This window comes from Fundulus heteroclitus, chromosome 4 (genome assembly GCF_011125445.2).
Source record: "Fundulus heteroclitus isolate FHET01 chromosome 4, MU-UCD_Fhet_4.1, whole genome shotgun sequence".
Lineage (NCBI taxonomy): Eukaryota > Metazoa > Chordata > Actinopteri > Cyprinodontiformes > Fundulidae > Fundulus > Fundulus heteroclitus.
The window spans coordinates 24,224,145-24,247,683 of NC_046364.1; the positions used below are offsets into that span (position 1 = coordinate 24,224,145).

Genomic DNA, 23,539 nt, shown 5'->3' on the forward strand with positions numbered 1-23,539 from the left:
GTTCCCTTTGCAAACTGCTGCAATATGATCATATATTTATAACTTTGAAGAGGTGGAGCAACATATGGTTGAGCACTAAAACTCCTCCATCCCATATAAATTCACTGAGACAGATTCTTTTTCCTGAAACTATAGGAGCACAGACTAGCTTTTAACTTTTTTGCCCATCACTTTTCTTAATAATCATGTTTTTTTGTCTCACCTCCCTGAATGTTCCACTTAAGTCTTTCAACATGTTCATCAACAGGTATGCCAAATATTACTCCATGAGACCCTGTTCTTTCACCTATAACTCTTCTTTCAAACACCACCTTCTTAGAAATGTTTCAATGTGTAGTGCTTTATTTCGCAACTACTCGTCTTTTGTCAACAAACTTCCATCTCGAAGATCTTTTGCCATTTTTATGTCTCCGAGCTTTTTTTAATTTCCCTACAAAACCAAACCTTTTGTCTTCGTCCTGCTTCTGAAATGTAAGGATTATTTTTAATCTATTTTTTTTCCACCTTCCTTCTAATAATCCTAACATTGTTATCGCGACTTGATTCACCTAAGCATCTTTTATTTGACTATTTGACATCCTCGTTGTGTCTTGTGTCTCTCCTACCTCTTCCTTTTCTTCCAGATACTGGAGACCATTCCAAAATTTCCATTTCACCACCTTCATCCTCTACCCGTAATGCCATCTTAACCCAGTCACTCGCCAGTTTATGCCAACCTCCAACTCAAACAAAAAGATATTTTTCCACAACCAGTTTTTCAACTACTGCCTATGAGCCATGAGTCCAAACTGACACCCAAGCTCTCAAAGAGTAGATGAAGAAACCAGCACAGCAAAAGGACATTTTCCAAAGAAAATTTTTTTTTCCAGTCATGCAAAATATGCTATTGTAACTGAGAAGTCAAGGCCTAAATCAAAAGGCATTGTGAGTTGGCGGCCATCTTGTCTAACTACACTGTACCATAGAGATCAACGTCACCGCCATATTGTATGTGGCAGAAAGTTCTGCTAGTGAACGTCGATCAGAGAAGATGCCTCATTTCTGTGCTGGAAGGAAATGTACCAACCGTGTTATATATATATATATATATATATATATATATATATATATATATATATATATATATATACACACACACATATATATACGTATTTGCTATTCCAGTTCGATATTTTGGCCATGGTGTACTTTGTGAAAGTATATTTATTTGTGATGCATTAAAACTGTTGATGTGTGTTATGCTGCTGATTTGTATGTTGAACCATGTAGTTGAATGAATGAATGAATGAATGAATGGAGAAATACTTGATTCATTAGAAGTGCAAATGATAATGGGACTTTGAGTGGTGTTGGAACAGGGTGATTTGTTCTACATTGTTTATTCCCCATGAAATATTAAAGGGGCAGCCGATATAGCTGATTGCATTTTGTACGTTACAGTTTCACCTTCTTGCAATGTTAATAAACCTGTGGACAAGGAGTCATCTGTCTTCAGAGTTTTGATGTGCAAGAGGCGTTTAACTGACTGCCAAACCATATAGATGATTTGTAAGTTCAAAAACTAGAAGTGAATACAGGTAATAACAACTTACCGAACAAGGTAGAACTGACATATTTCTCCAGAACCCGGCTATCAAGCAACAGTTTTGGTAAGTTTCATCATCATGACACACATTTCTCCATCCTGTCTAATCAGTTAATTTCTCTCTATTGATTACTAGGAGCACGTTGTTTTTTTTGTGTTTTATGTAATTTAAATCAATCACATCTCCTAAAATATGACGTCGCACCTGGCAACGGAGTTAAAAACACCTCCTCACTAAGCTAAAAATGGATGTGGTGTCCTACCTCAGAGGTGCACTCAGCAGCTATCTAAATCAATCTTAAAATAAACTACTTGGGAGGTTAAGATTAATATAGGAGCTCTCTGAGAGGACTCTGAGCATCTTTGTGACTATGGGCACTGGTCTGGACATGAAAAAAGCTAGTGGCCAAAAGAGCCCCAAAAAGACATTGATAAAAAAAAATCAAGAATTTCTGTCTTGTCTCGAGGGACAAAGGATTCTTGCAATCTGCGTGCACCCTGCTGAAACAGAGACTGGGCAGTCTTGTTTCAGAATCAGAATTGTCTATAGTCTATCTGCATATACAGGAGACTATAAGAAACTTTTGTTTGGGGCGTCATTGCTTTCACAGCATAGATAATTTAAAACAATTAACTGAATGTGGCATACAAATGAATGTATTATTATTTTAATTATTAAAATATGGATAGCATTTGTTTAGAGATAAAATATTAATTTTTACTGAATATAGTTTTACTAAAAGTCCTGAACCCAAAACATTTTTAATGTCAAGCCACAAGAGGAAACAATGAATGATTTATCAAGCTTTTTATTTATGATCAGACAAACACAGACAATTACATTACAACGGCATAGAATATGAAGATCGACACTCTTTACTTCATAGCACAGAGCTAAATATGTTATTCACAGATTTTTATCTAAAACCTACACACTATCAATGAATAGTAAAGTCAATAGGTTAAATGTAAAGCATGTAAATATTGGAAAAATGATTTCCCGTGGATTGATAAACGCTCACCTAAGCATTATTTTTACAGAGAGCTTGAAAATATTAATTTAATCTTCACAAAAACATGAACTGTCTTGACTGCAGGACTTTTATGATTGAGTTTTTATTCACTTGCCTCTACGGGACATTCTAGGCAAGGCAAGGCAAATTTATTTATATAGCACAATTCAGTACAAAGACAGCAAAGTGCTTTACATGATTAAAATATAGCAAAATAAAACAGAATAAAAGCAAGTAGGAATAAAATGTAGATAGAAGAAAAGAACAAAAAAGTGGTGATTCAGTTAACTAGAACAATTGAAGGCAATCTTAAACAAATGTGTTTTTAATCTTGATTTAAAGGAACTCAGGCTTTCCGCACTTTTACAATTTTCTGGAAGTTTGTTCCAGATAAGTGGAGCATATGAACTAAATGCTGCTCCTCCTTATTTAGTTCTGGTTCTATGAACATAACAAGATGTAAAATACATTACATATGTCCAAACTTGCATATTAGTGCCCCTGTTGTGATTTTTTTTTTCAGGTTTTTCAGGCCAAATTGAAATATTAGACAAAGATAACGCAAATAATCACAAAATGCAGTGTTTAAATGAAGGTGCTTCTTATGAAGAGCAAAATATCCAAAAATGATTGCCTTCTAAATCTAATAACTAGCTGTCACACACATAGCAGCAAAAACTGCAATCAAAATCAATTTCAAAATCAGCTCAATTGGCCAAGATTGTGTGCATAAACAAGGGATTTGCGTTCAGTTTTGCACATATTATACAAATAAAATATATAAAATATAAATACGTAAACTTTAGAGGAACTAAAATGAAGGATACAATAAACAGTGTGTACTTCTATGCCTATGTGAAGTCACTTATTAATATGAGAAAAACAAAAAAAAAGGCAAGTTGTGGTGGTGTCAGTTGTTTATTTTCTTTCAAACTGTTACGTCTGCATTGTGTCCATCAGACTGACAGCCTGGGGAAAAAGACTGTCTCTTTAGTTGGCTTTTGCAAATAGCTCTCTGTAATACAAACCTGAAAATAACACTCTAATGATTTTGGGTGCAGGATGCGTGGGCTCTGCAGAGATTTTGGCCCACTCATGTTTAAAGAAACTGTTGTAATTTAGCCAGATTTGAGGAGATTCGTGCTACTGCACCAAAATCACGTTCAGATCAGGGCTTTTTTACCAGGCCAACCCAAAGTGTTTTAGTTTGTCTTAAGCCATTCAGGGGTGGACCTTTGGTTTGTTTTACGTCATTCTCCCACTAGTAGACTTAAATATTCAGCTTGAGGTCATGACAAGATGGCTGGCCACTCTCCTTCAGGATGTTTTAATAGATAGAAGATGGTTCATTTATGGTTCCATTTATCACAGCAAGATCATGAGTCAACAAAAAAGCCATTGGCTATAACACTATCACAACAATATTTTACTGATTGTACAATTGTTATTTTCTGAATTGCTATTTGAGTTTTACGACCAATTTAATGGTATGCACAATTTCCATTTTTTTCTTCACTTGAAAGTCTTAATTAAAACACTGTATTTTTGTGTTTATTGGTGTTATATTTGTCTAATATATGTGAATTAAGTAGACAATCTGAAATATTTACTTATGAAAAACAAACAAATCCCAAAACCTTTTCTCTCCACTGTCCTTCTGACTAAGAACGGTGTGTTTTAGTTCAGGTTTTGATGCTAGAAATCTGTGTTTCAGTGTTGGATGCAGAAGCTGACCCTTTGCACTGGACCAAATGGAACACAAAGTAAATGAAGATGAAGACACCTGAAAACAAAAGATGTAAAATTGGTTAAACATGTTGAGGTACAGAATATGAATGAAGGACAGAGTACAAGATTTAACAACACTTATCTAAATAGACTATGTTTTACTGAAGGCCTGAGCTAAAAATCTACGTTGCTTACTTGCATATAAATGTTAAATACACAGTCATACGTAATTTAACACTAAATTTTTTAAAGCGCTCATGTAGCTTGTTACTTGTTGGACCATCACAACAGAATAAAGACATTGTTTCAAACTGTAGCAAACTGATCAAACCTTGCAGACTGTTCATAATGCAGAAGGCGTAGAGGGCAGGAGCTGGAGTCTCCCCTAGTGAGCAGAAGATCAGTCCCCAGGGGAGGCCCAGCAGAACCATAAGAACCAGCAGTGTTAAAACTTCTCTTCGGGCTGAAATAAACTTTCTCCGTCCGTCCTGAGTCACCAAATACAGAGGGAAAAAATGCAGTAGGTTGTAGTCAATCAAAAAAGGTAACCATACAACCATCCTTCCATAATTAATCCAACCAACAATAATCACATAATATCAGGAAGGCAAGGCACAAAGGAGCAGATTCTCCATAAGGTGCTGTGAAAATAAAAAACACAACTACAATGGTCTGACCTCTTAATGAGCTGTGAAAACACAAAAAAAGTTAATTTGAAATCCAGTTGTTCTTTAGTAGCTCATTGTTTTTTGTAGAATAAAATTACTTGCAACAAGTTCTGCTCATCATTTCTCTCAGATATCAGACTGCAATTAAGTTTTACCACTTCATCGTCTCAGTTGTAAATGAGTCAGAACACAGTAGCCAGGTTCAGTCTCAATTAGTGGTGGGTATTGCCCAAAAGTCACAATTTGATTCGAATCACGATTCACATGCCACGATGCGATTGTATCACAATGCATCACGATACTTGAATTATTGCGATGCATCGCAATGCATTGTGATATTTTCACTGAACACTGTTCAGAAAAAAATACAGCCATTAGCAGTGGCTGATTGGCTGTGTATGATCTGGATAGTGTCTTCAGTTGGTACATAACTGAAAGCAACTGAATTCATACATAGCTGTATTTATCCTCCATGTTTTGTTTATGAATGACTCATCGCAGCATCCCACGGCCGGAAATGCTTGTGACACAAGGCAGCGGGCGTCAACACATCCGCAGCAACATCTACTGTACTGGAAGTTGTATTTAACTTGTTTTTGGCTGATGTTCGCCAACCATTCATCCATTTTATTTATTCATTTTTTAAATTAATAATCGATACTTGGCATCAAGAATCAATGCATTGGATCGCCAATATTAGAATCGCGATGCATCGTCATGGCGATTATTTTGCACACCGCTAGTCTCAATGGTGTTAGATTGTTGCGGATTACAATTAAAGGAGCATTGCTTAATATTTTTAAAAAACGATTTTTTTTTAAAAGATTTACAGTATCAGGTATTGGCGTTATGCAAAAATTACCTGTTTGCTAAACGTGTTATCCAAAAACCGTTTGGCTATCACTCCAAACATGATCACATTAAAGAGGAACACCAAGCCAAACACTCCCACTGTGGTCACCATTTTTGCTGTGTCATCAGTTATGTAGCATCTACACAGCAATGAAGCACAGGCAGCAAGTTATCATAATGTCATAGAATAAATAAAAAATTAAATCTGCACTTATGTGCAACACACGGATAGTGGTAATTTTCAGAAAAGTTTACTAATATATGCATTTCTTATTTTTCTACATACTGTGTTAAAACCTATAATTAAACACAAAAGTACATAAAGCATAGTTACTATTCCAACAAATTCAGGAGATTTAAGAGATAGATTTTAATGGACGTTTTTACATGTCCTTCTTTCTGTCCTTACACTGTAGTCTCATTAGGTCTTGATAAGACCACAGGGGTATGGCCATACAGGTCTTTGTCAATGATCACCATCACTGATACGATGACTGCTGGAAGACCTGAAACACAACAACTGCTTCCTTAATTTAAGGCTGCGGAAACTTAAATTCCAGACTGATGAATCCACTCACCCCATCCCACCACACTGAGTTTGAACAGGTATCTCCTAACATAGATGTTGAAAACTTTGACCAGGAGAAGATAGAGATGGAAGCCCTCCAGGGCCATCCAGGTGAAAGAGGCCAACAGGGAGTAATGAAGAAGAAGAGCCATATAAAAACACAGCTCGTTGGAGGACGTCTTTGCCACTTTCTCGCTGGGGAGGAAGTGGACATTTAGGAGGATCAAGGAAACTATAAGGTTGATGTGGATCTTCTTGGTATTATCCGCTCTCAGTTTTCTGTCAGATACAGAACATAACCTCAGCTGTAATTCAGAAGTTTGGAACCAGTTTCATTCTCAGTGTGTCAAAATGACGTCATAAAAAGTGGAGGATGGAAAGAAGAATTTATGATCAAATTGGAAATGGAAATAAAATTTACATAGCGGTTTTAGTAAATAAGCAGCAATCTCTATGAAATGGCAGCTGCCACAAGTCAAACAGGAAAAAGGAAATGTGGAAGTGGAAAATTCTGAAATACGACATAGAATAAAGAAATACGAGTGCTGATTGCAATACCTTTAACCATGGAAGAACATAGTACCTTTTTACGATGATGAGCAAAACAGTGATGACCAGAGCCAAAAGAGAGATACCACACCCAATTTGGGTAATGTAGAATAGGATCTCCTGGTCTTTAGGTGAGAGGTCTGCTGACACCTGTCAACAATTCTTAAATGTCAGAACTCAAAACAGTTTTGCTAAGCAAGCACATCAACATATGTGATTGTTAGAATATTGCCTGAACATATACAAAAACCTTTATTCAGACAAAGTAGGTGGACCACAAGCACTGCTCAATAAATGACTCTCACATTACAAAAAAAAACCCCAACAACAACATTGTAAGTATTTATGTAATTTGTGTTGGAGACAAGTTTGAGAGTGGAAAATTTAGTTTTCTTTAATTATCTTAAATTTTGACATTAGTTAAACATATTGTAGAATAATTTCGAGTGTATTTTGGAAACTTCACGCAAGTCATCTGCTTCCTGAAAAATGTTTACGTATGTATGTATGTATGTATGTATGTTTGTATGTATGTATGTATGTATGTATGTATGTATGTATTTGGTGGCTCTCCATTTCCCAAGCTCTGGTCCTTTACCAGAGCCCTGGGAGCTTGAGGGTTCTTCATAGATCTTAGCTGTTCCTGACATTAGCTCTTCAGGACTGAGATGTCTGACGTTTCTCCAGGTATCTGTTGGAGCCACTTCTCCAGAGTAGGAGTCACCGCCCGAGTGCTCTGATGACCACAGGCACAACTGTTGTTTTCGCCTTTTAAGCTCTTTCTAGTTATTTCCTGAGCCCTTGGTATCTCGTGGTAAACTTACCTGACTTCTCACCTGCAATTGGCTGGCAATCACCCTCCTGATCTGCAGTTCCACAACCGGCTATTCAAACTCTCCTTGTAAATAACCTATCTGCCCTCGACGACATTAGCACTCTTAAGCTGGCACTGGATTCAACTCACTCCACTCTTGTCCAACTCTCACTTCTTAATTTACAGTAAACCTGTTCAGATTATTCCACTTCAGCTTGCTTGTTGCTCAGTTATGCATTTCCACTCCTCTCCAGTTCATTCCTGTTCACCCGGGACTCTGGCCAGTTGCTGTGGCTCCAGACCATTAGATGAAAAGGTAGATTGGACAATTGTTACAGAAATGTAGGTATGAAACTAAAAAACAGCACTAAACAGCACTCCAGCAGTGAAGGTTGTTCCCCATCAGGAAGAGGAGACACAACCGATGTGTTGAAGTCAACCTGCGTAAGGCCCCAGGCCCCGACAACATACCTGGGTGGGTGTTCAGGGAGTGTGCAGGTTAGCTGGCTGGTGTCCTCACAGACATTTTTAACACCTTGCTAGACCAAACCACAGTCCCAGCATGCTTTTAGTCTGCCTCCATCATTCCCGTGCCAAAGAAACCTCAAGTCACCTCAATTAATGACTACCGGCCTGTTGCACTGACTCCCATCATGATGAAGTGCTTTGAATAATGTTCCTGGACTTCAGTTCAGGGTTCAACATCATCATCCCACAGCATCTGGTAGGAAAACTGGAAAATCTGGGCTTCAGCAGACCCCTTCGCAACTGGCTGCTAGACTTTCTTACCAACAGACCTCAGTCAGTCCGGGTCGGACAGAACACCTCTGATGTCATCACCCTCAGCACAGGCTCCCCTCTGGGCTACGTCCTTAGCCTGCTGTTCACTCTGATGACACACGACTGCGTCCCCAGGTTCACCACTAATCACATCATGAAGTTTGCAGATGACACAACGGTGGTGGGCCTAATCAGAGACGACAACGACCGGGACTACAGAGAGGAGGTGGAGCAGCTGGTGGGCTGGTGCAGAGACAACAGCTTGATCCTGAATGTGGAGAAGATGAAGGAGATCATCGTCGACTTCAGGAAGAACCAGCCTCACCACGCTCCACTGCTCATCAACAGCTCAGCTATGGAGGTGGTCAGCAGTACCAAATTCCTGGGGTGAACATCACAGACAACCTCACCTGGTCTGTGAACACCATGTCACTGGTGAAGAGGGCACAGAAACAACTGTACTTCCTGCGGAGGATGAGGAGAGCCCACCTGCTCCCACCCATCCTCACGACCTTCTACAGAAGCACCATAGAGAGCATTCTGACCAGCTGTCTCTCTGTGTGGTGTGGAGGCTGTTATTAAAGACGCTACTTTATTAACATGTCGGCCACCAAAATACTCTTACCTTGACTTGATGTCGCTGGAATTGGGTCAGGATGTTCTTCGGTTGTGCCCTTTCCTCCGACAAAATGCTTGCTACATATGTACTTGAATTTGGTAACTTTTTCCGGGTTGAACTGTTGTGTAGGCCGACCGCCCCGGTCCCAGCGCACACATTTCTCCTTGGCAGTCTTGAAGAAAACATCCTTCATATGCGGCCGATCAGCGTAACTCGAGTCGCTGTTGCACGTTCCATAGCAACAATGTTTAAAAACCATGGTCTTAGATTTGGAAAAAGCAGTCGTTTACCGAGTAAAACCTAGGCTAACGCATGTCTCTTTTAAAGCAAAGCAGCGGCGGGTTTCAAAAGTTTGCCCCACTGCGTACCACGTGATGTGACGTCATTGTGACGTTGTGTTTCTAAAAATAGCTCGCGCGCGGTACCGCATTCAGACGTGACAGGACGTGACAGACTGCATTTCCCATGATGCAGTGTGGTCAAAATGGCCACCAACTCCCATCATGCAACCCGGCCCCAAAATGGCCGCCTCTCTAGCAACGAAGCGGAGAGATAATGTTACTAGGGAAAAGTGTATTTATTCCGCTCGATAACTCTTTGCTGGACCGAACATTACCAATGCAACTCCATTCCCTGCTCTGCTGATACAGAACAGGAGGTCGACTTAAAGGAGTACTTTTGATTTCCCTCTGATCAAAGACTGAGAGCCGCCTTATCTCCCAGTGATCTAAAGAGAACCCCGCTTTTGTTTGGCCAAACAAAGCGACCGTAAGCCCAGAGGACGAGACGAAGGAACTTCCCCTCCTTCCGGTCCTCGCTGGGAGGACCCCCTTTTATTTGTTTTTCACCCACAGGGGTGGTTTAAAAGTGCCTGGGCAGGTGTAGGAACTACGGAGTGTTTTTTTAACCGTTGAATATCTTTCTATGTGTGTGCATGCCTTTTTTTAAGCGCTTTTTCCTGTGTTCCCATCCCCCTCCCCCCCCCCCCCCCCCCCGTGGGTCCTTCTTTAACTCTTTTCCCATTTTCTTCCATCTTTTTCCCTCTCTTTTCGCTTCTTATCAGTGGATTCAAGTTGCTTTGTGTGAAACTTAGTTCACGTTTTTTCTTTAAACTCACCAGTTAGCCGCGCTCTCTCAAAGCGAGGTATCACCCCCCATCAGCGTAAGCGTGGTTACATCATTAGGACCTCCCCTCACGCATCACGCAAGGGTGCAGAGCATAAGTCATCGTAGTCGCCATCTTGGAAGGGTGTCGAGCAACTGAACTGTGGTTAGCTCAGCTGAACTAAGATTTGCTACCTCTCATTTTAATCCATTGTTTTTTTTCTTTTATTTCCACATGTATTTTGCATGTTTAGTTTAGTAGTAAGATTTCCAAAGATGTTCAATCAGATAATTACTGTAACAGGGAATTGCTTTTGGTTTAATAAACAACAACTTTGGAATAGTAATTGTTGTGTTCAATTCAGAGTTGCATGGTTATTTAGAATTCAGAGCTAACCTCCTCTCGGAGTTAACATCTGATATGAACACAGATACATTATCATTGGATTGGTGATAAGGAATAAGGATTTAAACTCTAAGTGCAGTTATTTTGGGGTTCTCATAGTCTGCCGGATAAACCTCTTTGATTAAAATCCGACCGGATCATTTATTCCAGCACACCTGAATTCATAACAGCTACTTAATAACTGCATTAGTGGTATAAATCATTACAAGCTTCCAGCTTTGGCATCACCACAATTTGAACTATATTATGTTATAGCTAAATTTTAAGTTGAATGACTTATTATTTAAATTACAATACCTATGTGATGATTCTGGCACTGGAGCTGATCCTGCTCTTAATCAGTCACACCTGTTCAGTCTCCACCTATCTGCAATCAACCTCTACTGGCTCCACCTGTCTCCAGCTGCATAAAAACCCCGTCCTTGTCAGTCTCCAGTGCCAGATCGTCTTCGAGCCAACCGGTGAGAACTTTCCAGCACTATTCCAGAAAACCTGCCTGTCTGTTGCCCAACCTGTTTTGCCCTCTGTTTTTTAGCCTGCCTGATCCCGTTCTGGTTATCCTGCCTGCCTGAGTTCTGCCTTGCAGCCTCTGGATTCTGGACTGATTCCCCGTGTTTCTGATCTCGGCCCGGCTGTGAGTTTTGAGACCTGCCTGTCCCCTTTAAGCCTGTTGCTCTGTCAGATTTCGGACCTGGATCTGGACCCGGACCTGGATCCGGACCCTCTTTGGATTTCCCCTCTGTACCTCTGCTGGAGTTGTGAACTAACCGATACCGGACCCGGACTGTCTCTGGATTTACGCCCCTGGAAAACTCCTCGTCGTCTGCCTGCAGCCGACCGCTTAACAGTCCGTTCCCATCGACCAGCGGACGGATTCTGCCCCGAACACTCCCAGCTGTCTCTCAGTGCCCTGGCTACTCCCGTTATCAGGTTAGTCAGTTTGTTTCTTTGCTAACCTGCCTCGGCAGTCTCTGACCTGTCCCTCTGCTTCCAGGGAAGCTCCAGCCGTTACGAGAGCAGCACACCCGAGAGCCGAAGCTGGTTTTACCCTGCTTATCAATAAACTGTCTGTAAAGTCACTGACCTGTCATGGTTGAATCTTGGGTCCGATTTTGATTCATTACAACCTAATTATAATTAATAATAATAAGCATATTCAAACAGCTTCTGGCATAACACATCTCAGCTCTGCATGTCCTGAGCCTGTAACTCATCAGAGACCCCTCACACCCCCACCATGAACTGTTCTCCCTGCTGCTCTCTGGGAAGAGGTTTAGCAGCATCCGCTGCAGGTCCACCAGGTTCTGCAACAGCTTTTACCTGTTGCCATCAGACTGTTGAACTGTACAATTTTAAACTGGACTCTGCATCACACATACACAGAACTGAACTTTATGGCCATTTCGTGTAATTATTTTTCACTGCCAGCTTTGCTGAACTTTAATAATGAACTTAGATTTAAAAGTACACAAATGAATGTTTACTGCATTTTTGCAGTGAACATTATTTTGCACTGCCAAAATTGAACTTTTCAAATTAATGCCTTTTTGCACCATTATCTTTGCACTATAAACATGGTGGAACATTCTTCTGCACACTTTTTTAAAACTGCTTTTCTCCTGCACTGTTACATTCTTATCACCGCAGCACTCTATATTGTAATGTTCTATTATTTTAATTGCACTCTCATTACATTGCCGTAAGCTATATGAAACGGAATTTCTTTTTGTATGCATTCTGTGCATAGAAAATTATAATAAAGTTTGTCAAAGTCTAAGAAATACCCAAATCCCTTTTTGAATAACCATGTATGTACAAGACCATCTTACCTGCTATTCCGCTCCTCAGGGAAAACATATAAAAGAATTTCCCAAATACACTCTGGTCTTATTTCTTTCTTCTGGGGCCTTTCTTTTCTCTTAAACTTGCAAAACAGTTTGCCTCTTGCGACTCTCAGCCATTTTCAAAGTGTATGGTGAGAGCATTGGAGCTACATGAATGGCTGAAACCAAAGCTCACTGGATACATAAACACTAGAAGTGTGAATGTGCAGCCAGAAAGAGAAAACTAATAAACAAGCACACACATTGGCATTACGTGAATATGTAACCATGATCGGCATGTGGGACAACCAGTAGATAACGCAAACTCAAAGTTTAAAAAGCGCGTTCACTATACCTTTAACTTTAAATAAACTGTTAAACTTTCTTCCTTCTGCTGAGAGTTTTTCTTGCATGTTGGACAAAATCTTAAAGGCATATATGGCAGGCTCTGTAACAATTAATACTAAGGCTTCTTATCTGATTGGTTGGATTAATATCTTCACTTTACTGTTTTTATTGTTGTATTTATTAGGATGTAATTTACTAGGATTACAACATAATTATTTAGAAAGTGTGGAGATATTTGAGGTTAACCCACATGTGGGAAAATGGAATGCACCCAAAGACTTCAACTTTATTTCATTTTCATCATGCACAAATAATCCATTTAGAACAAAAGGCCATTCCTACCAGAAGCACGCCAAAGTACGTGAGATGATTAGAGAAACAGGTGATGTGAGTCTGATTATAGTCCGTCTTGTCACATTCCTCTATTTTGGTATCTGGTAAATTGAAGACACAGAAGGCCTGTTATGTTTGTTAGGTTGTCATAATCAGGCTATAGCTCATCATAAGAAATATTAGGTAAGAAAGTTATAATCTCTGATGTTGCTGCTTTTGACATACGTATGTCTTATACTCACCATTTGTTGTGTCATTTAGGTAGACACACACAGGTTTCTGGGTTTCCTTTAATACAACAACATTCCTGTTTTAGATTATTGGTTTTTTTTAAAAACTGAAGATAAAATCTATTCTTTTGGTGGATTATACAGAAGTTTACAGGAGTTACAGTTTGGAGAAAGAGAAAATGTGCTTACGTTTATGCTGGTGATCATATTGAATGTGATCTTTATTGATTCGTTAAGTCCTGAAACCTCCATGCCATGGACACTCAGACCGATGAGCCTATCATCATACAGGTCTTCTAAACCTTTCCAAACAACCTGCAATAAAAAACACTCAATTCATTGATTTGAAAGTTTTTCCAACACAGATATTGGATATTGGTTAACGATTATTTCTAAGCTGTCACTAATACACCAACAGAACTAGTACCGTAGTCTTTAACCATTATTAACACAGTATTTCCAATATAATAAGTAAATACAGTACTATCAGACAGTTTTGTCAGTAATTAAATAAACATAAAGCTTTCCCTTTTTGGTCCCACAGAGGGAAAATTTTGTCTGCGCTAATCCATCCCTTATGGAGCAGTGGGCTGCACTAAGTGGTGCCCGGGGAGTAATCTGTGGCTAAGGGTCTTCCTCAGGGACCCCTGGTGGCAGTCTACAGGGACCAAACCAGATACTTGCAGCCTTCTCAGAACCAAAGTGCACCGCTCTAACCACTAGGCCACAACTCCCACCAATATGTAAATTTAAATGTTATTAACATAGTATATAATTATATGTTTAGGGTATGGCAGATTGTGCTTGCCATACATTAAACCCTCTGCTCTTCAACAGAAACAAGCTACTTTTTTACCTGTCCACTGTGACCAGTCTTTGCTCATTTAAAGAGTGGTTTTAAAAGGGCCTCACAGAGCTTTGTAGCATGACTTCTTTAACTAAGCAGCTAACATCTAGATATTTCCTTAATATTAGTTGCAACTACTGATTGTTATTGTGACAGTCCGTGTTGCGGGTGCATCTTTTTCCCAATCACACGTATTCCCTCCGCTGAAATTTCTATAAATGTGTTTTGAAACAGCACCCTGAATAATGGGCTTCTTTGGCAAGGCTCTTTTGTGGCTTACCCTCCTTGTGGTCACTGCTAGTGACTTCTGGTTTAATTATTCGGCATACTAATTACTTCAAGTTTTTCACATTTTATTCTCACGATATTCTGAGACATTGAATATTGGGTTTTAATTACCTGTTTAAATTACAAAAAATAAAGATCTAAAATAGTTCAATATGTGTGTAATAAATCTAAACATGAGTTTTATTTTTTTTAATAAGTAGAGAAAAATAAACCTTTTCAAACAAGGGCGTTTTTGGGGTCTTGAAACATTGGGGGCTTTAGCCCAGGCCAAAAATATTCCCATAAGGCAGATGCCTCATTTATGGGTAAATAAAACTGATATAGAACATATCGTACCGGTTCTCTGCTTTGGCCGGGTTTTATTGAATGTAAATTATTGTGAATCAAACAATTTTTGTAAGTAGTTGAAGTGAAGGATGAAGAGAGAGAGAGCATATGATTGATGGGAAAAAAATAATTTTGTTAAAGAAGATAAAGATTGCTTTTGGGATAATTAGAGACATCTTAATGTCTACTCATTCTCGTTGAGCTCATTTCTTTTTTATTACATTTGTTACATTTCAAAAAAAGGACACTGGTATAAAGTGTATTTTCTCAGACAAATGGTAAGACTTAAAAACACATTTATTTAATGTTGTTATGCTGAGAGCTTTCCAAACCTTTAATTCAACTTGATTCTCTAATTGAAATGCTTAGAGGAGGCAAAAGAAGTCATTCTGCTTTAGTTTTATTGTGTGGGATGACCTACTATGCAATCCTCATGGAGGACATTGATGAAATAACAGAATGCATTACAGACTACCTCAACTTTTTGGTGGACTCTACTGTGCCCCTTATGAAGGTTAGGTGCCTTTTCTACAGCAAGCCCCGGATAAACCACGAGAAGAGGGTTTTCAGGTTGGAAAGTAAAGAACTGAGAGATGCACATAGAAAACTGAGAGGACAGAAGGAACAAAAGAAATAAAGGAAGAACATGGAGGTGCAGCTGCAGAACAACAACACTGACACTGAAAAAGCCTGACAACAATTTCATGTCACAAACAGAATGTCCAGGCTCTAGGTCACTTGAGATGGGCGAATAACCTGAATCAGCACTTTCTGAGCTTTGATCAGCAATCCCCCAACTCAGTCTAACATGCTACAAGGTGCTTCAACCTGATGACTGCCTGTTCTTATCAGAGCTGCACATCTTTTGGCTCTCAGCTTTCATCCACCCTCTCCACTATAAATAACTCCACAGTGTTGCCACCTCCATCACCCTGTTCTTCTCAAAACTCCAAATGAGGAAGGCTACGGGTCTGAAAGGCATCAGTTTCAGGCTACTGAGGTGCTTTTCGGATAAGCAGCATGGCATCATGGGGCACATCTTAAACATCAATGAACTGGAGGAGAGTACCACGGTTGTGAAACCCCCCCTGTCTGGAACCGGTGCCTACGACAGCACACCTGAAAGACCTCAACAGCTACACACCGGTAGCACTGACATCACACCTGATGATGACCCTCATGAGGCTGATCCATTGGATCCACTGCAGTTTGCCTACCAGCCTGGTTTCAGGGTGGATCATGGCATCATCTATTTGTTACACCAAGTTCTGGCCCACCAGCAGAATCCTGGGAGCAACGCGAGGATCATTAGTGGTGAACTTTTGCAGGTGCAGGCCCACCTCACTGATACAGGTGAACATCCCTCTTATAAGTTCCTGGATGTTCACCTGAGCAATAAATTGGACTGGAGTCAGAACAGTGATGCAACAGTGAAGACTCTACCTGCTGAAGAGGTCTCTTGGAGTGCAAGATGCTCTCCTGAAGACATTCTTTGACTGCAATAGCATCAGTCATCTTCTATGGTGACTATGGTGGTCTGTTGGAGCAGGAGTTTATCTGTAGCTGAATAAGCTCATTAAGACAGTTCACAATCAGGCCGTGCTCACTGGGCATCAGCAAAACACAAAAAGACCTAAATGAGTGATAAATGCAGTTTTGACGACATCTAACAGATGTACAGGAACCTGATGGTAGCTCCGCACTAAATCCACCTTCAAAAAACCATTGCTACAGCCAGACAAGCAACAGAGTCCTGAATGTGAGGGACTGGGTACCTGTTGGTATTGGTTGCGCTATTAAGGCACCTACAATCCCAACAGGGTTACCAGCCCACCTCAACCTTGGGAGCTATGTCTGTGCATAGCAGACACCCATGGGGTTTTGGAGCGCCGCCCAATGCAGAGACACTCCATGTTAGCAAACTCCTCCTTCGCTAGCTCTAACTTAGTATCTAGGCAGCACGCCCACGCAAAAACTAGCAGACCCACCCTCCTTGCTTGGCAATGGTAACAGAAAAGGGGGGGACTCTAAAACATCCTGGTAGATGGCTGTGTTAACCTTGGACCTCAGAAAGCACAGTGGACAAACACAAGCATATTATATGGCACCTCAAGCAATGTGGATTCTCCGCTGAGCCTCTCTGCTCTTCCTCCAGACTCTGGGACCTTGATATCCAAATGGAATGCTTAATTTACTTTAATCAGATAACATAACTTTGGACCACTCAGCAGCAGTCCAGTCTTATCTGTCTTTAGTCCATGGAAGACACATTTGATGCTGTTTCTTGTTCAAGAGTGGCTTGACACAAGGAATGCAACAGCTGAAACCCATGTCTTGCATATGTCTGTGTGTGGTGGTTCTTGAAGCACTGACTCCAGCTGCAGTCCACTCCTTGTGAATCTCCCCCACATTTTTCAATGGGTTTTGTTTCACAATCCTCTCCAGGGTGTGGTCATCGCTAAGTGTTTCTATAGCACCTTTCACAGACATTGATATCACAAAGTGCTTCACAGGAGCAAAACAAGCAAATGCCTGTCTAAATAAATATGTCTTTAGTTATTTTTTCAAAAGAGACTGTGCAGCAGGAGAGTGTTCCAAAGTCTCGGAGCCTCTACCTGTAAAGCACAATACCTTTGAATTTTAAAGCGGGTCCCACAGCATTTGAGTCGGTGACCTTAAAATTCTAGGAGGACAAAGGGGTTTTAAAATATCCTGTATATATTTAGGAGCCTGTCTGTGGGTTGCTGTGAAATCTAACACCAGCATTTTAAAATGTATCCTAACGTGCAAAGGCAACCAGTGCAGAGAGGTCAGAACAGTAATAATATGTGCTTCCTGCGTATGGATTTAACCAGCAGGCAATCAAGTGAGCAGCAGACAAATGGAGGTAGAAAACTCCCTCTAGAACTTTTACAGCTGTCACAGTTTTCCATTGAGTCTTTGATTGAAATTAGTGCACCTCGATCATAAACATGGGCAGCAGATATGCCAACATCATACAAGTCCGTAAAAAGAATAAATATTAAAAGTATTAAAAACGCAGATGGGAAAAAATGCAGGAGAGGTACTGAAGAAAAGCTGGCACAGCCAAACATGGTCACCATCTTGGCACGTAACTTTTGGTGAAAGGAGGTGATGTGGTAGCACACTTTTCTACCACATCTTTTCCTTCCATTTGGCTCTCTATTAAAGCGCTTGGACACAGAGCTCTGTGAACGGCCAGCCTCTTTAGCAATGACCTTTTTTCCTTGCCTTCACTAAGCAAGGTATCAGTGCTCGTATTTTGGACAACTGTCAAGTCAGCAGTCTTGCCCTTGATTGTGTAGCCTACAGGACTAGACTGAGAGAACATTTAAAGGCATTTGTAGGTGTTTTGAGGTAATTTAGCTGATAAGAATGTGGCACCAGGTGTCTTTAATATTGGACCTTTTCAAATTAGTTAATTAATTATTATATAATAATAAAAAAAATTAAATAAACACTTGAAATATATCAGCCATGTGTAACAAATTAAATTCACTTTTTTAATTAAATTACTGAAAAAAATAAACTTTTTCATGATATTCTAATTATATAACCCGCACGTGTATTTAGCTGCTTTAGGAATGAATGCTTTGATATTTACTGATCCAAGGACCTTGACGTTAATCCAACTATAAGCTCCCAGAAAGCTACGGTTTTCAGCTGTAGCGAGAGCTTCTAACTCTAACGGCAGCTCTTGCAGGATGAATAAGTAATTAGCTGTAACTTGCAACAAGCTTATTCTGAGTCAGTAACTTCAGCCTGGTTTATGATGCCTTCACCTGTCTCTGTGCACCAAACGCACCAGGGTTTCTGCTGGTGTAGTTAAATGAGCCATGCCCCCTGTGGAAAACCTGTATGAGTAATGAACGAGTCTGACAGCCATGGACTGCCACTCTGTCCCTGCCAGTGGTGCATATAGTTGCTGGTGTCATGGTTCCACTCATGCGCAAATTACCATCTTTCCATTCTTATTTTTTGTTTGACCCATTGTCAGGTTATGGTGGAGCAGGTGGTGATTATATGGAATACAAAAAAAAACAAAAAAACAATTCTAGTTGTTTTTGAATTAAACATTAAATATGATGTAATTTTGGAGCAGCACAAAACAATGTTTCTTCCTTTCTTTAATCTTGATTTAGTTTAGTAGTTTTAGTTAGGTCTCACTAGACTTGTGAAGAAAATTTCTTGATTGAAATATATTAATTCAGCTAAACAACATACATTTTCTCTTGATGAGCATTGAGTTCTGTTAATAAATTGTTTTCTTTTTAAGAGAAGTTAGCACTCATTTACTCCATATGTGTGCAGAGTTTGCTGTTAGAAGAATGCTAGTGACACACTTTCAACTACTGTCCTAATATCAAAGTCAATTGGGCGGATATTCACCGGACAATGTCATAACCGAGAGTTATTTGATAAACATTAAATTACTTAAAAGCACACAAATGCACAACACTTGTGGTTCTTTACAAAATATTATATGGCCTTACTATACCAAGGAACTACTTTATACTGCCTACAAAAAATGACTGTTTGGCAAGTGTAAATGTTTCATGTAAAACTTAGGATTTACTTATATCCAAACCAACTACAATGAATATATCCATGAGCTCTAAAATAAGTTTGACCTTTACTGTACAACCTCTGGCAACCAACAACTGTAATAAATAAATAGAAATGTAAAAACTGCTCAACTTTAGCTTGCTTGTGTTTTGTTAGTCTTAGGGAATGTGCAGTTTTTTACTAGTGTAAGGACGATTTTCTCTCTTACCTCAAGCTTAATCGTCAAGTACACAACTGTATTATCTGGTCCAAGTTTCACCTCTTTTGGCAGCTGAACTCTCACTTTGCTGCTGGGCACATTCTTACCCGTAGAGTCCTGCATTTATGCAGAACATGGAAATTGTGAGGACTTCAAGTACCTCCAATAACTTAACGTAGGTGAACAAGTTTATAATTTATAAACATCCTAAAGACAACACATGATTAAATTGCTATATACTTGCTAGAAAGATGAACCCGATGAGGTTGCACCCCCACTCACCTAACACACACACACACACACACACACACACACACACACACACACACACACACACACACGCACACACACACACACACACACACAAATTATTATACCTACTGCAGACTGAGGACAGAGTAAAAGCACTCACAAACTGATGATTCACGATACTTGCATACAGATATTTTAACTCATGATGGCAAAGTCTACAGAATGTCCAAGTGTTTTATCTTCTTTGAGTTCTTTGAATTCATATTTTTTCTATTGGGTTTCCATGATGACACAGATTATTGTTATAATGCCAAATGAATTCTACCAACTCTGGCCAATCAACATCCCTAGGGAGTATTTAAGATGTCTTTATCTTGTCAAGATAACAGACATTCTAGAACCATCAGCTCTACCCTATAAGAATGCTGAGTATACATTTTCAAGTGTCTTAACAAAGGATAGAAATGTATAATTTCGGTCCTGTGTTAAGATACTATGTGAAATAAATTGACAGTTGTGCATAAAACTATACTCTAAATGCCAATAATTTATAATAAAAGTTTTACCAAACATCTGACTGTACATGGTACAGCAGAGCTCTCTTTGTTTGCTCATTAAAAGCAATCTAAAAATCTAAATCTAATTTTTTTTTTCAAATGTCTTATCTATGTTATCTGAGATGACTATAAGAGGGAATGTTACATTTGGCAAACTTTAACACAATGTGAGTATATTTGTGCAGGAGAGCAGAGGGAAGTTAGTCTTTAAATAACCAATGAGATTTTTATTTACAGTCATGTTTAGCTGTCAGATCAAGACCTTTCAGAACACAGCAATATGGGTAAAAAAAGGTTTCAAGGACATTTCTTTAAATTAAATATTCTCTCTGAGGGCTACAATAAAAAAATTGACTTGTTGTGTATGTTGAAGAGTTGTATAAAGGTTGTTGTGTGATGCTTCTGTGTTTTAAAATAAACCATCTACTAATCCAAATGAGACATGTGGGTAAAAATTGCCACAGAGAAAGCAGAACTGGTAAACATTTGGTGTGCTAAACATTTCACTCAATTAAATTTAATTATATTATATAATTATAATTTAATATTTGAAAGACAAATATATTATTTGAAATATTTGATGTCAGCTCAATATACAACCAAATCCCTCCGACAAAAACAGATTCACAAGACGTGCCTTACCTCAGTGTCATTGAAATACATATCAAGACCCTTGCTGACAGAATTGGGAGGCTTATGTAGGACAGCCATGCAACTGTTGGACTGCATAAATGTTGTTTGGGTTACTTCTGTTCTCACCAAAACTTTCTCCATCGTCCTAATTGCTCTTGTTGAAAAAATAATATTTACCTTACAGCACAACTGATATAGCGGACCATGGCATTTTTGTTATCTGATAGAGAATGGATGCTTACTGGAGTTTGTCACATGACAGTTGGTTGCCCAGGCAGTCACATACATGGTCCATGCAGCATTTGGTCTGTAGACTGTCTGTAGAGGTAATAATGATCTGTACCATTTATTAAACTAAAAATAATACAGAAGAACACAATCTATGGGAGAGGGACAGACAGACAGACAGACAGACAGACAGACAGACAGACAGACAGACAGACAGACAGACAGACAGACAGACAGACAGACAGACAGACAGACAGATAATTCTTACTTGAGGATGTTTTATTACAAGCCTTTATGTTTTTGGGACAGTTCTTAGCATTCCCAGAACTTCCAGAATTCCCAGCATTCCCAGAACTTCCAGAATTCCCAGCATTCCCAGAACTTCCAGAATTCCCAGAACTTCCAGAATTCCCAGAATTTCCATTTTGACTTTCGCAGCCTCCCGTGTAAAACAGCACAAAACAGAATACTCCATACCATACCAAGATCCAGCACTTCAACCTGTGAGATGAACATAAATTATATAGAGTTAAAAACACAAACACCAATCTCCTAGAGCTTCCAATTAGAGCATAATTAAGAGTACAGTTCCACCAAAAATATAAACACTTAAATCCAAACGTCTCAGCTTGAAATGCATTTTGAGATGTTTAAAGTAAACAAAAAGAACAAATTAATAATAACATATTGCTCTCAGGTTGTAATAGGTGCGAGGTTTTTTGATACATCATACTGTATCCTAGAATAGGATAAAGTGTGAAATATGTATTGTTTTTCCTCTCCCTCCCCAAATGTGGCTCCTATCTTTCCACAGAGTTAAAGGCGGCGCCCTATGGTAACCGCATCAGGCGGGGTCATCGGCAGCAAGGCCTCAGTGAACGAAATGTTTGTGATGTATGTAATGGATGGTTGTACTGTACTGTAATTTCCCTCTGGGATTATTAAAGTATTTCTGACTCTGATTCTGAACACATGCGTAATTGTTGTTTTCATATCTGTTTGGTAAGAATCCATATTTTCTTCTTTGAAAGAAGAACTGCGAGAAATCCCTAGACTAACTTACCTTCCTGTGGTCTCTCATGATGCGTGCTGCTTATGTTTTAATTTGATACCGTGATTGGCTAAAACGAGCCTTTGGTAGGTGGGTACTAGATGTCATTTTGCCCAATCAGCTCGGAAAGTTTTACTGTATGTCCCACCTTTCCCCAAATGGATTCAATGGGAGTAGTCCCAGATTGACCGTAGAGTGAACGTAGAGTGCTACACATTATCAATCTGGCTGACCAGGTTAAGATATTATTTGTGCTCCAGTTTTTTCACGAGTCGGTCCAGCTTTCCTAGGTTCCCTGTTGATGACTGCTCCATCCACTGCAGATGCTGAAGCCTCCTTTCATGGATCTCATGAGCTGTAGCCTGTCCCCTCTGGCTTCTGCTAGCTTTTTCATCCACCTATTGTAAATGATGCAAGATGTCTTTCATCTGCCTTCTTTTTTCAAAAACACAAACAGTTGTTTACTGCATTGTACCATCAACTGGCTCAGGATGGCCTTGTAATAATTTGCGCTGCACATAAATGCTCTCCCCTTTGGCGTTTCCAGGGTGGAACTTTGAACTTTGTGACAAACTGGTTGCTTCTTTAATTCAACCGATTCAATGCTAAAGAAAGGCATAACCTGGTTTTCCTGCCTTTACATTCAGCTGCATCTGACGAACCGTCTCCAACTCATCCACCCAGACTGGTTCACAGATAACACCTAGCGCTGAGTAATATTTCTTCTTCCCATTTTAGCTGAACTCAACATGACAATTTCCCCTTATATAATGTAATCATATAGGATTTCATTACAAAAGGAAACTTCTCAAACTTGTTACATATTGTTTTTTTAGTGCCAAGGTCCCATGATTTACTACCCTCTCCTCTGTCCTCCATTGGGAGATTAGTGATGAATAAGTGAACAAATGACCCAACAAAGAACATGTTTTAGTCACAATGCTAACCTTTCCTACAACTTTGTGACTCTCTGTTATATTTAGATTTTACCAGCTAAATTAAAGTCCTCCTCATCACATTATTTACTATTTTTTATCTGTCATGCGATACCAGGTAACCCCCATTTGTTTCCAGTTTAGCCAGAAGCTTCCTCTGGAACTAGTTTCTTCCCCTTCTGTTATGTTATGATCATGACATGCTGGACCGACTT

The 23,539-nt window shown here is 39.5% G+C and overlaps 1 protein-coding gene across 1 annotated transcript; it reads right to left on the reverse strand.

Annotated features, from left to right (window-relative positions):
* Nucleotides 1-2,991: 2,991 nt before the first annotated feature.
* LOC105917647 (adhesion G-protein coupled receptor G1) lies at nt 2,992-21,702 on the reverse strand. The gene is made up of 13 exons (XM_036136284.1): nt 21,607-21,702; nt 21,353-21,428; nt 21,120-21,264; nt 19,678-19,785; nt 13,610-13,735; nt 13,433-13,478; nt 13,200-13,291; nt 6,998-7,113; nt 6,425-6,609; nt 6,256-6,352; nt 5,857-5,986; nt 4,658-4,814; nt 2,992-4,381 (listed from the first exon to the last, which is right to left on the reverse strand). Exons 2-13 carry the CDS (start codon nt 21,403-21,405, stop codon nt 4,281-4,283), a joined length of 1,356 nt encoding a protein of 451 aa, XP_035992177.1. The 5' UTR covers nt 21,406-21,428; nt 21,607-21,702; the 3' UTR covers nt 2,992-4,280.
* Nucleotides 21,703-23,539: the final 1,837 nt, after the last annotated feature.

Excerpts from the sequence above, each read along its gene's own strand:
- LOC105917647 (XM_036136284.1), bottom strand. The coding sequence starts at position 21,405 with ATGGACCATGTATGTGACTGCCTGGGCAACCAACTGTCATGTGACAAA. Across the intron at positions 19,786-21,119 it reads TGTATTTCAATGACACTGAG|GACTCTACGGGTAAGAATGT; the intron begins GTAAGGCACGTC and ends GCATAAATGCAG. Across the intron at positions 13,292-13,432 it reads CCTAAATGACACAACAAATG|ATACCAAAATAGAGGAATGT; the intron begins GTGAGTATAAGA and ends TCAATTTACCAG.